The sequence below is a fragment of the Galleria mellonella genome, unplaced genomic scaffold (assembly GCF_026898425.1).
Source record: "Galleria mellonella isolate WM207_F2 unplaced genomic scaffold, CSIRO_AGI_GalMel_v1 utg121, whole genome shotgun sequence".
Classification (NCBI taxonomy): domain Eukaryota; kingdom Metazoa; phylum Arthropoda; class Insecta; order Lepidoptera; family Pyralidae; genus Galleria; species Galleria mellonella.
In genome coordinates, this window is record NW_026441983.1 from 2,916,168 (window position 1) to 2,928,755 (window position 12,588).

General features: G+C 37.9%; 1 protein-coding gene and 1 non-coding gene across 15 annotated transcripts in view; both read left to right on the forward strand.

Moving 5' to 3' along the window:
* The window catches only part of LOC113510108 (dynactin subunit 1), a 70,728-nt gene that overhangs the window by 37,925 nt on the left and 20,215 nt on the right, over window positions 1-12,588 (forward strand). For all 14 annotated transcript variants that reach the window (XM_052899430.1, XM_052899460.1, XM_052899422.1 and 11 more), the window contains 6 exons: window positions 510-650; window positions 2,706-2,891; window positions 4,879-5,010; window positions 6,363-6,485; window positions 9,597-9,736; window positions 10,944-11,068. In XM_052899430.1, the coding sequence (XP_052755390.1) occupies window positions 510-650; window positions 2,706-2,891; window positions 4,879-5,010; window positions 6,363-6,485; window positions 9,597-9,736; window positions 10,944-11,068 (847 nt within the window). The remainder of the gene's footprint in view (window positions 1-509; window positions 651-2,705; window positions 2,892-4,878; window positions 5,011-6,362; window positions 6,486-9,596; window positions 9,737-10,943; window positions 11,069-12,588) is intronic.
* Window positions 8,052-8,123, forward strand: Trnaw-cca (transfer RNA tryptophan (anticodon CCA)). Its single transcript has one exon. It is a non-coding gene; the product is annotated as a tRNA-Trp (tRNA).

A 12,588-nucleotide genomic window follows, 5' to 3' on the forward strand; every position in this document is an offset into this window, starting at 1 on the left:
CTCATGAGAAAACCTCGGCAGGGGGCTCATTGTTTGCAGTAGCTTCTTGTTAGCTTATTGTTGTCATGTATAGTTAAGTTAATACAGGTGGAAACTTCCTTAAATATAATTAATTCCTTAAATATAATAAATAAATTTACATAGACATCTGGTCAGGATGGCAATGAAACGGAGAATGGTTATTTCGTGTTTTTTTTTAAGTGGTGAATATGGTATGGTAACCCCGCTTGCGCTAACGGGATACGCTGGCGGAGCACCAGTGAGGGATGATAGATGAGAATGAAAACAGGCCAGTTAGCCCATCATGATGAATTCATCAGGAATTAACCATGATAGTTTCCAGGGAGCATCGCGAGGAGGTCGACCTGGTTGGGTATATTGCTAGCAATGGGATTCTTAGTCCCCATTACTAACAATCCCTTTCCCCCCAGTTATTTTGTGTTACAGTCGTCGTTGTGACGAAATGTGTAAATAAATAAAGTGTTAAACAAAACTATTGCTGTTTCCAGCCTTCAGAACGCCAGCTGGAGCTGGGCCAACTGCACGAGTCCATCTGCACCTCCAGCGCTGCGCTGCAGCAGCAGCTGAAGAGTATCCGCCGACGACTGCCGCCCGGGGTCAGGCTAGACGCTGTGCCTCTCGACCCGCAGGTATTATACATCATATGCTGTGTTAAAGTGGCGCCCTCTGGTGTTACAAGGGATTCTAGGGTGTCTTTCTTATTATAATCTTATTAAAATTAGAAATACAGTGGTATCTCGATATACGAGTGCCCTAATATACGAATGTTTTGAGATACAAGCCGCCGAACGAGCGATATTCTGCTTTAAGATTAGATCAAGATTTGAGATACAAGCAATCGTACACTGCACCGCTGCACACGACCCCCGCATGCGGGGTGGATGTTGGTGTCTAACGGTTTCTCCCACCTCAGACTAACACTTAACAAAAACAACTCAGGTGGTTTTATGGGAGTACGAATTAATGGCATTTAAATTAATTTTTTTTTTGGTGGATGTAAATGGTATGGTAACCCCGCCTGTGATAACGGGATACGCTGGCGGAGCACCAGTGAAGGGTGATAGATGAGAATGAAAACAGGCCGGTTAGCCCATTATGATGAATCCAACAGGAATTAACCATGATAGTTTCCAGGGGGAACCGCGAGGAGGTCGACCTGGTTGGGTATATTGCTAGCAATGGGATTTTTAGGCTCCATTACTAACAATCCCTTTCCCTCCAACGTTTCCATTTATTTGAACGAGGAAAATTGCTTTGAGATACGAGCAATTTGACATACAAACAAGGTTATGGAACGAATTAAACTCATGTGTCGAGGTACCACTGTACTAAAGTTTGGAAGGACAGATGGATGTTTGTTACCAGGTGTATGCGTAATAGCTTCCGGGCATACTTTCATTCTGGACATTGATACCTATTCCGATATCTTGGGAGGGAGACTTTGTACAAAAGTCATTTGTTTGGACACCTCTGTCACATTCGTGTTCCTACCGTGAAGCAGTTGTGTTTGCATGGCTGTGTTTCGGTTTGAGGGGTAGGATATGGCAGTGAATTTACAGGGTACAGTGGAATAACACCTGAGTCCTCAGGAATGGCAATGAATGGGGGCATCATGGGCAAAATAATATATTCTGTCATGTCTGTGGTACTGCTCAAGTCTATAGGCGACGGTTACCACTTTCCATCAGGTGGACCGTCAGCTTGTTTGCCATTCTAAGTTGTATAAAATAAATCTATATTAATTTCGACAGGGTTCTCCATTTCGACGTTAAATATTGGCAAACAAAAATTTAACATATTTGTTGTTGGGCTAGTATATAGATCTATCTAAATTTCTTGCCTTGACTTCCACGAGACAGGCTTTGCCTAGTGTGGAGTCATAGCTATATTGTTCCATAGGCTAATTTTGTTAAAGGAAATAAAGATATTCTAAAGATAAAAGATATCTATGTATCTATCTATCCTATTTAAGAGCTGCGCTCTTGTCGGTGGCGCTCTTGCCACTCACTACGATTTTCAGCGAGTCTCTTCACCTCTTGATTCGACATGACACCATCTGCCTGATGTAACTATGTCTCGGTCTCCCTCTCCCCCTCCTTCCTATAGTATATAGATATTGTAATTAAAATATATAGATATTACTGTATATTATCCACCTCTAGTGTTTAGGAGTTAGAGGGTGAAATTATAGGGTACAGGGTATATAAGTAAATAAGTATGTGGTATCACACTCCAGACGCTTCGTACAAAAACACCACGATTCGTGTTCGTCACAATTATGGAAACAGTTTTTGTCTGTACTTTTTTTTAATAAGTGCAAATGGCATGGTAATTTTCCCCCAATCGACCTGGTTAGATATTCTTAGTGTCAATTACTAACAATTCCTCCCACCCCTATTGTCCGTACTTGTAACAATGTGTGCGTGTGTAGTTACGTTTAGCGTGCCAAAATAGTGATTGTATTGTGAGGTGTGTGTTGAGAGGGGGCGTGGGCGGGTATAGTTTTTTATTTTTATTTTTTACAACACGGGGCAAACAACCATGCGTCTCACCCGATTGTAAGTGACTACCGCCGCCCATGATCACCCACAACACCAGCGGCATTGCAGGTGTGCTGCCGGCCTAAACTAGTAGTGAGTGTAGTGTAGTGTAGTGTAGTAATGGCGGTCGGTTGGCGGCGGCAGGTGGTGGAGCGGCTGCGCGGCGAGTGCGCGCGGTCGCTGTGGCGCGGCGCGCGCGCGGCGTGGCTGGCGGCGCGCGCGGCGTGCGCGTGCGCCGCCACCGCCGGCGAGCGCGGCGAGCCCGCGCCGCTCGCGCACGCCGCGCTGCTGCAGCTGTGGGCCGCCGCCGTCGACAAGCTCTACCACCAGGTGCGTCGCACACTGCACCGGCCGTGCTGCCAGTCATGTTTCCAATTTAGAATGTTGCGACATTTGATGGGTTTATTTTGAAATTAGAATGCCATTGTACTACGTGTGCTGATAATTAAAATTTGAAATTAGAAAACGATGATACCAAGTGTGAGGGCAAATCAATTTTGAAATTGGAATATAACGATGTTAGGTATATTGGAAATAAGTAACTTGCTTGGAAATAAGTAACTTGCAACTAAACTGTATGGACTATGCTCTTTACCTGTCCAATTTGGACGAATTTTAAATTTACAACATTACGTATAGTGACAACAAAATTTTGAAATTAGAATGCTACTACTACTAGGTACTAGTCATGCTGAAATATTTATAAAAATATATTGTCATCTACATTTTTATTTCTGTTTATTATAATATTGTAAAAAAGAAACATTTGATTGTTTGTTGTAATGGATAAACTTAAAAACTACTCAGCGGATTTTAAAAATTCCTTTATTTATAGAAAACTATCAACGAGTATCATAGACTATATTCGAAAATTTTATCTAACCATACGAAATCGGACCAAATTACTAGTATAGAATATAATGGGATGAGCTAGGATATATTTGAAATTAGAAGATTAGGACATTTGTATCAGATATGCCGGCATTAAAACTTTAAAATTAGAAGGAAAGGGTAGCTGATGTGCTGGCAATTAAATTTTGAAATTAGAATGCATTGCACCAAATATGCTTGTACTTTACAATTTTGAAATTAGAATATAGTGATATTAGGGTATGTTCGAAAATTTATAAAAAACCTACATACTAAGTAACTCCTTACATTATATAGATAGTCTCCATACAAATGCATCGAGAAAAGCGGCTCAACTTTTTAATACAATTTTGCGTGATAAATAGTTACGAGTAATTCCTTTATAATTTCTATTTTATATATATATATATATACGAGGTCTGTCCGGAAAGTTCGTATAAAAGTGTTCTGGAATGCGAGAAAGAGGAGTGGGGAGGCCAGGTAAGCGCAGGACCCCTTCCTTATGTCCCTAACAATGCTTCAGTTCTGGTCTGACCGCCGTGCGGTGCGAACTGGCTTGTCACGCCATCTGTGAAGTTACCTCTTAACGAAACCCCGTCGGCATGGAGCCCGCTTCCGTTGAAGAGCAGCGCGTCGTAATCAAGTTTCTCTCGAAACTCGGCAAGAATGGCCGTGAAATTTTTGCCGATCTCAGAACAGTTTATGGGGATGATGCTGTGAAGGAACCAACCGTCCACAAGTGGCTAAAAAGATTCAGAGAGGGCCGAGAAAGCGTTCAAGATGACCCACGTTCAGGACGTCCTTCCACTTCACATTCCGACGAAAACGTGGAAAGAATTCGAACTTGTGTTAATGGGGACCGTCGTTTAACGGTCAGACAGGTGGCTGAAGAGCTTAATTTGGGCAAAACCGTGGTCCACGAAATTCTAAGAAACGAACTTCAAATGAAAAAAATTTGCGCCAAGATCGTTCCGTGAGTTTTTGAGTAAAAATTCCATTACGGTGACCGAACACCCCCCCCTATTCGCCGGATTTGGCCCCGTGTGACTTCTTCTTGTTCCCAAAAACCAAATTGGTACTTCGGGGGCGGCATTTGGGGGACATAAATGAGATAAAAAAAGCTACGACGGGGCAGCTGAGAAACCTACAACCAGAGGACTTTCAAGGAGCCTTCTCACAGTGGAAACGGCGTTGGCACAAGTGCATTATGTCACAGGGGGAGTACTTTGAAGGGGATAAAATTGATTTACCTGAATAATTTTAAAATAAAATTTTTAAAAAACTTTTATACGTACTTTCCGGACAAACCTCGTATATATATATATATATATATATATATATATATATATATATATATATATATATATATATATATATATATATATATATATATGTGTGTGTGTATAAAATACAGCATGAAGTTGCTAACTAAAATTATGTACCGCAGGACGACCACGGGCCAGTGCGCACGATCAAGCACTCGCTGGCGCAGGTGTCCGCCGAGGTCACCAAGCTGGCGAACTTCGTCCAGGACAAGGAGTACGACATGATGTCCCTCACCAACGTCGCCACGGACAAGGTAACGGATCGTCTGTTATATGATATGTGATACCGCCCATGCGTTGCCATCCCTGAGCATTCAAGTGTTATCCTTCTCTCTCTCTTTTCATTTAAGAGTTTCCTTTTGTCGGTGAAACTAATTCATGCATCTTCCTCCAGCCAGTTCTGTCCCAGGCCATATCCTTGACTTCCCCATACTACATGACACCTAGTGTTTCTTTTATCTGTCCCATGTAGTTATTTCTCGATCTTCCTCTTCCTCTTTTGCCCTCTATTTTTACTTCTACAATGCTCTTAAAAAATCGTCATGTCGTATAAGGTGGCCCAGCATTTTGCCTCTTATATTCTCTATTATTTTAACTCTCTTTTCAAGACTTCCTCATTGGTTAGTTTTTCTGTTCAGCTTATTCTCTGTACCCAGTAAATTCACTGCTATATCCCACCCTTCAAACCGAAACACAGCCATGCAAACACAACTGCTTCACGGTAGAAACACGAATAGGCCAGAGGTGCCCATGCAAACGACTTTTGTACAAAGTCTCCCTCTGGTATATTTGTGTATTTGTATATATGTATGTATATCTATGTATATGTATGTATGTATTTGTATATTTATATGTATATGTGGATGTAGTGACTAAGGATATATATTGCATTCAGACACTAACTTTGCTTGCAGAAATATTCTGATTAATCTTGCAGTTGAAAGACAGAAGGTAACTCATGAACAGCAATCGACAATAACATTTGATCCGTTTTTTTTTAAATATTTTACATTAGATAAGATTCGTAAAGACAGAAAGATAGATGTAAGATAAACTAAAACCCGAACGTCACAGTGTTTCTAAATTATGCAAACGAAAAAGAGTCTTAATATTATATTGACGTAAAAATTGTTGGCGCGGTTAAAAGGAGGTAATGGAATGAATCGTTTAAGTGGATTTAATTAAGTATATATTAGTAACTTAAAATATACATTTATATATACACATTATTGTATGTCTGGATATCTCTATATGTATCTAAAAACGAACAGAATTTCGTGCCTCCGAGCAAACTGTTTATAATTACTCCTCTCCATCCAAAGGTCGCCTGCAAGAGATCGCCTTTAGCGATAAGGCCGTCCATTGTTTTCTCATTGTGATTATTTCTTGTAATTGTTCGTATTTATAATAAGTTTACTATTGTAATCTTTTGGAGGAAACAATAAAGAGTATCTATCCATCTATCTATTTAGTGTGTTTCGATTGATTTTTTTATATATCATTGTTCATTTTTATATTTCTGGTGCAATAAAGAGTTAAAGAAATAAAGGTATCTTAAACGCTTAAGCTAGTTCTTCACTGAATTTAATTATGAATGTGCTTGCAGCCGACGCCGCCGGTAGTGGTGCGAGCCCAACTGGTCAAGAAGCAGCTGGAGGAGACCAAGACGCTCACCATCAAGCTGGAGAACAAGGAGGCCGATATCAAGGAGCTGAGGAAGGCGCTCAAGGTAATGGAGTTGTGTAGAAATAATAATAAACACGTGTAGTAAAATGTGCGTGGACGGAATGGCGGTCGGAGATTGATAGCTATATGGAAGGTTGTAGATTTTCTGGTAGTAATAGTAGTCAATCTGCGTGTGTTTTTTGTAATGGGTGATACTGGAATGGCAGCCCCTACTGCGCTAACGGTATAAGCTGGCGGGGCACCAGTCAGGGATGATGAAATGCCTTAATTCTCACCTTTAAAGGCATCTAGTCAATTAGCCCATCGAGACGTATTCCACTGGAATTAACCAAAGTAGTTTCCAGTGGAAATGAGTGAAAAAGTATCCTATATTTTTCTACATTCCATGTAGTAAGGTGCTGCAAACAAACAAACTCACTTTCATATTTATTAGTAAGGAATTAGAATAGAAATTTAGATAAATACTAGCTAACCCCGTAAACGTTGTTTCACCACTTATTGCGAAAATTAAAAACACAGGGGTTGATCGTGAAACGATGAAAATTTAAAGTTGTATGTATTTTTCAATGCTAAATCATAATAAAATAAAAATGGAAAAATTTGTCAAAAAAATAAAAAAAAAAATATTTTGGGGAGGGTCACCCTTATCATTGAGGGGTATGAAAAATAGATGTTGGCCGATTCTCAGACCTACCCGATGTGCACACAAAATTTCATAAATATCGGTAAAGCCGTTTCGGAGGAGTTTGGTAACAAACACCGCGACACGAGAATTTTATATATAAAATATAAATTATTTGCATTATTTACACACACACACACACACACACACATATATATATATATATATATATATATATATATATATATATATATATATATATATATATATATATATATACATAAATAACACATAAACAGACAACAGACATAAACAGACATAAACAAAAAAGAGATAAAAGATAAAAGAATACATATACAAAAAGAAAAAAAAAGGAAAATACGTAAATTAAGTAAATCACTTTATTCAAATAGCCCTGTTTACAAGTTCTTTTAAATCGTCAATATTTTTATAACTCTACTGTTGGGTAGAGTCATAAAAAAAATATAAAATAATAGAATCGAAAGAAATTCAACAGTTCTTTATTCAAAGATAAATTTCAAAGACAAGATAAATTTACATTTGTTTTTATTTATTTATTTATTTACTTACAAGAAACAAACAGTTTCGCCAGAAAATTTTTAAATACATTTATAAATTTAAAACTTTAGTTACCAAACGTACTACAAGTATCATTATCATCATTTCAGTCGTTATCTGTCCACTGCTGGACAAAGGATTCTCCTATAGATTGCCATAAGGAATGGTCCTGAACAAAAACAATCTATAACAAGAGTCAGTGGATGCACGTGCATCCATTTTTTTTAACGAATTAACAATTTGCTTGTATTTTCGTCTAAATTTATCAAAATAATTGTTATTCGTTAATTATAATAATTAATAATGAAATCTTTAAATTTCATTTTAAACAATTAACTACATTGTTTAAAATTAATCTTATCTTCAGTCGGTCAGCAAGTGGTCGCGTAATTCGTTCGCTCTCCCATCGACTTCGTGGCGCAATGGTAGCGCGCCTGACTCCAGATCAGGAGGTTGCGTGTTCAAATCACGTCGAGATCATATAATGTTCGCTTTTTGTTGTTGTTGTCAAATACATTTCTATTGATTTTTAATCATGTATTTTGGGAAATAGTTTACTATTTTTAATTTAATAAAAAAAATACATTTTTTTTAGTATAAATTAAATTATGTTATTATATTATATTATTACTTTAAATTATGTTAGTATAAAAGGTTATAATTTAATAAATTATATACCTGAGAGGCATCCGGTCAGGACGGCAACCAACCAGGGCATGGTTATTCTGTGTTTAACTTATTTTCCCAACGAAATGCCTTATCACAGGTGCATGGCCATTTTCAGCTATCATTTTTGTTTTAGTAAATAATTTTATACTTTCTACGATTCATATTACAAAAACGTGCCGTTCGAGCGATCTACTGTATGAAGAGTCGTGACTCATTAAGAGAGAAATTCAAAGAGGCAAATATTCTCACCGTTGCTTCTCAATTTATATATTCAAATATCCTATATGTTCATAAAAATCTTGACTTATTTCCAAAAAACAGCAATATTCATAATATTAATACTAGATTTAAAGACAAACTTGCTGTCCCCAAGTATCGTTTAGAAAAAGTTAATAGGTCTTTTATGGGAATAGGTATCAAAATTTACAATAAGATACCAAAGGATATGTTGGAATTACCCTTAAATAAATTCAAAACATCTGTTAAATCATATTTACTGAGCAAAGCCTATTACTCACTAAACGATTACTTGAATGACGAGTGTGCATGGCAATAGTTGTTCATGCACTGAATTTTCATTTAATGTTAGACATAGACACCTATATAAATATACATTGTAAATAAACTGGCTTTAAAAAAAAAAAAAAGTAATTCAATTGAGTTTCTTGCCAGTTCTTCTCAATTGGATCTATATACCGAACTGGACGGTAGGGAAAAAAATAAAATTATAATGTAAAAATTTGACGTTCATAAGCGGCTAAAATGTCCTACATGAATAAATGATTTTTGAATTTGAATTTGAATTATTTGTTTCGTTCATATTGATTATTTGATTCACCAGAGGGAGACTTTGTACAAAAGTCGATTGCTTGGGTACCTCTGTCCCATTCGTGTTTCTACCGTGAAGCAGCTGTGTTTGCATGGCTGTGTTTCGGTTTGAAGGGTGGGATATGGCGTGAATTTACAGGCTACAGAGGAATAACACCTGATCCCTCAGGAATGGCAACGCATGGGGGGTATCATCGGCGAAATAGTATACTCTGTTATGTACATGGTACTGTTCATGTCTATAGGCGACGGTTACCACTTTCCATCAGGTGGGCCGTCAGCTTGTATGCCATTCTAAGTTGCATAAAAAGAAAAACAGATTGTTTACAATATTTGACATGATGGGACTGAGTTACCTACCCAAGCAAACGACTTGTACAAAGTGTCTCTCTGTGTTTTATTATAAGGGGAATAAGGCTTTATTTTGAACGATTAATAGTAATTGTACTATTGCAGGGCAAGCAAGAAGAGCTATCAGAGATGCAGATCCGCCGGGAACTGGGCGAGCGCAAGCTGACGGCGAGCGCGAGGGATGCCGAGCTCCGCGCCGAGCAGCTGCAGAGGAGGCTCGAAGATGCACAGAACCAGCTCAAACGGTGAGTCTAGATGGTAGCTTGAGTGCATTCATTTATGACTAACGGCCCGTCCCGGCTTCGCACGGTTGGACGTTTTTACAACATTTTAAAAAGTGGTTATTGTGACATAACAATAATAGTTGGACATATAGTATCGCCAATTTTTTTATAGTTATTGAAATTTTCTTCAATATTGTAGAACATACTTTTGTTCTATCACCAATAGTTTCCGCAGCGCACGCGACCAAAGATATTTTATAGCATTTTTTTTATACCTTGAGTTACGTTACTAAACTTTTAGTAAGGATCCCTAATGTTTTCTAGCAATAAATATAGCCTACGTTACTCAGGGTGAATGTAGCTTTCTAATGGTGAAAGAATTTTTGAAATCGGCAAAGTAGTTTTTGAGTTTATTAATTACAAACATACATACACATAAAAATACAAATCTTTCCTCTTTATAATATTAGTGTAGACAAGGTCAACCGAGTCTGGCCCATTCTGTCGCACAGGGAGACAGAAAATTCGAAAATAATATAGTCTACTAGTTTTTAGCCAGGATTTTATTTTTAATGGGTGATAATGGTATGGTAACCCCGCCTGCGCTTTCGGTATACGCTGGCTCCGCCAGCCACTCGACCACTCCACCAGTGGTAGATGACTGATGAGGATGAAAGCAGGTCAGTTAGCCCATCCTGACGAATTCAATTAGAATTAACCACGATGGTTTCCAGGGGGAACCACGTGGCGGTCGACCATACAGGGTATATTGCTAGTAATGGGGCTATTTGACGCCATTACATCCATCTTTTTCTGGATCTTCCTCTGCACTTCATTCATCCATATTCATACGTAAATTTTCCTTTCTTATCACATTATCTTCTTTCCTGCTCATCATCATCATTAATTTCAGCCATTATCTGTTCACTGTTGGACATAGGTCTACCCCATAAAATGTCATAAGGAACGGTCCTCAGCCACCTGCATCTACTGACTCCCTGCAATACGTTTGAGGTCGTCACTCCATTTAGTGGGGAGGGTCGTCCTACACTGCGTTTGATCGTACGGGGTCGCCACTCAAGAACCTTTCTTCCCCATCGGTTATTGGTTTTTCGGCTATGTGACCAGCCCATTGCCATTTCAGCCTCCCTGCCCATCACATGTCCATAATTGCCCTTTTAAAAAAGTATATAAAATTCACATGTTTATCTCTTGCTCTCTCCTACAGAAAAGAGAAAGAGTTCGAAGAGACAATGGACCATCTACAACAGGATATCGACTCGTTGGAGAGCGAGCGTGGCGCCCTCAGGGACAAACTGAAGTTGTACGCCAAGAGAGGAGGCACCCACCACGGTAAGTTGTCATTCGAAGTTATATTCAGACTTAAAAGAATTTTTTTTATCGGATATTCATATTAAGCTGTGTTTCTAGAATAATCTAATATTTATTAAAACATAAGAATAAATTTATTGGGTAGAAATGGCACTCATATAAATATATATAATGATATATTTATTTATTTATGTCTCCTCACAAACAAATTTACACGTGAGGTATTTAGGAATAAATAAAATTAAAACTTAAATTTATAATAAAAAATAAAAATAAAATTTAATCACGGAACCCTCGCTTCGAGAGTCCGACTCGCACTTGACCGGTTTTTTTTTCATAAATATCTCCCATGTACAAACATCGTCCAGTTACAATACAGTACAACATAAATACAATACAACGTGACACGCACGCGAGTGAGCGAGACACGCTCTCTCGCTGCCGTGTCCATTGCTTGCTAGCCGTGACTGATAGGACGCGAGTTGGACGTGAACGCGATCTGTCTTCGCGCGTACATAGACATTTTTGAATTCACAGGAGTGCCAGTTCTACCGGAATATTTATTCTTATGTCTATTCATTATACAGGGTGTAATGGACAGATTGGAAAAAATTTAAACAGTGAATTTAGACTGTTATTCTGAATTGAAAACTAGTGGAAATTATTTCCGGAAAATTACATTTCTTTTTATGATTTTTTTTCCATTTTAAATCATGAAGTCTATGATTATATAAAAAAAAAATATTTTATAGTAAAATTACAATAAAATACCAAAAAAAAAAAAATCAGCAATGTAATATTCGTGTTAAAAACCTACCGCGACCCGTGAAATCAGCTGTGTAAAGTCAATACCACAAGCGTACGAAAACTACCTACGAAGAAGCGCCACTGACCGCGCGCTGTAGCTATCACGCGTCGTGTGTATCGTAAAATTTAAAATACATTGCGCGGCGTCAACACTAAGAATTGTTAATTATATGGCTGCGGTGCATTTCCCGCGGGAAAACAATCTGCCATCTGATTCAGACCGTTCATCTGAATCAGCTGTTTTCGTTTTGACCAACCTGTCCCTTCCACTCTGTATGTTTGTATTTTGATAAAAAAAATATGCTAAGATTGTCTACAAATTGTGTCAAATGTAAAGGGATAAATTATATATATAATAGTTTTTTCTCAAACATGCTTGGAAATGTGAGCATTATTTTGACAATCTTCTTGGAGATAAATCAAAATTGCCGTACTGGCCAGATACATGCGGACAGCGGCCGGCAAAAGTTGTATGAAAATCCACATCTGTCATGTTTTGCGGCCAGATAAATTACTATGTAAACTCATATCTGTCCTGTAATTTAAAAATGGAATGACCTTTTACTTCGAAACATAGCTACCGAGGAGGTAACTAATAAAATGATTTGTTTAAATTTCGAACTGGCTTGCAAATAAAAAGGTGTTTATTGAAAAATAAAAAAACAAAGGAATATTATGGCGCGTGAAAAATTATTATTGTTCGTTATTCGTCATTGAACTTAAAAAGTAAAATT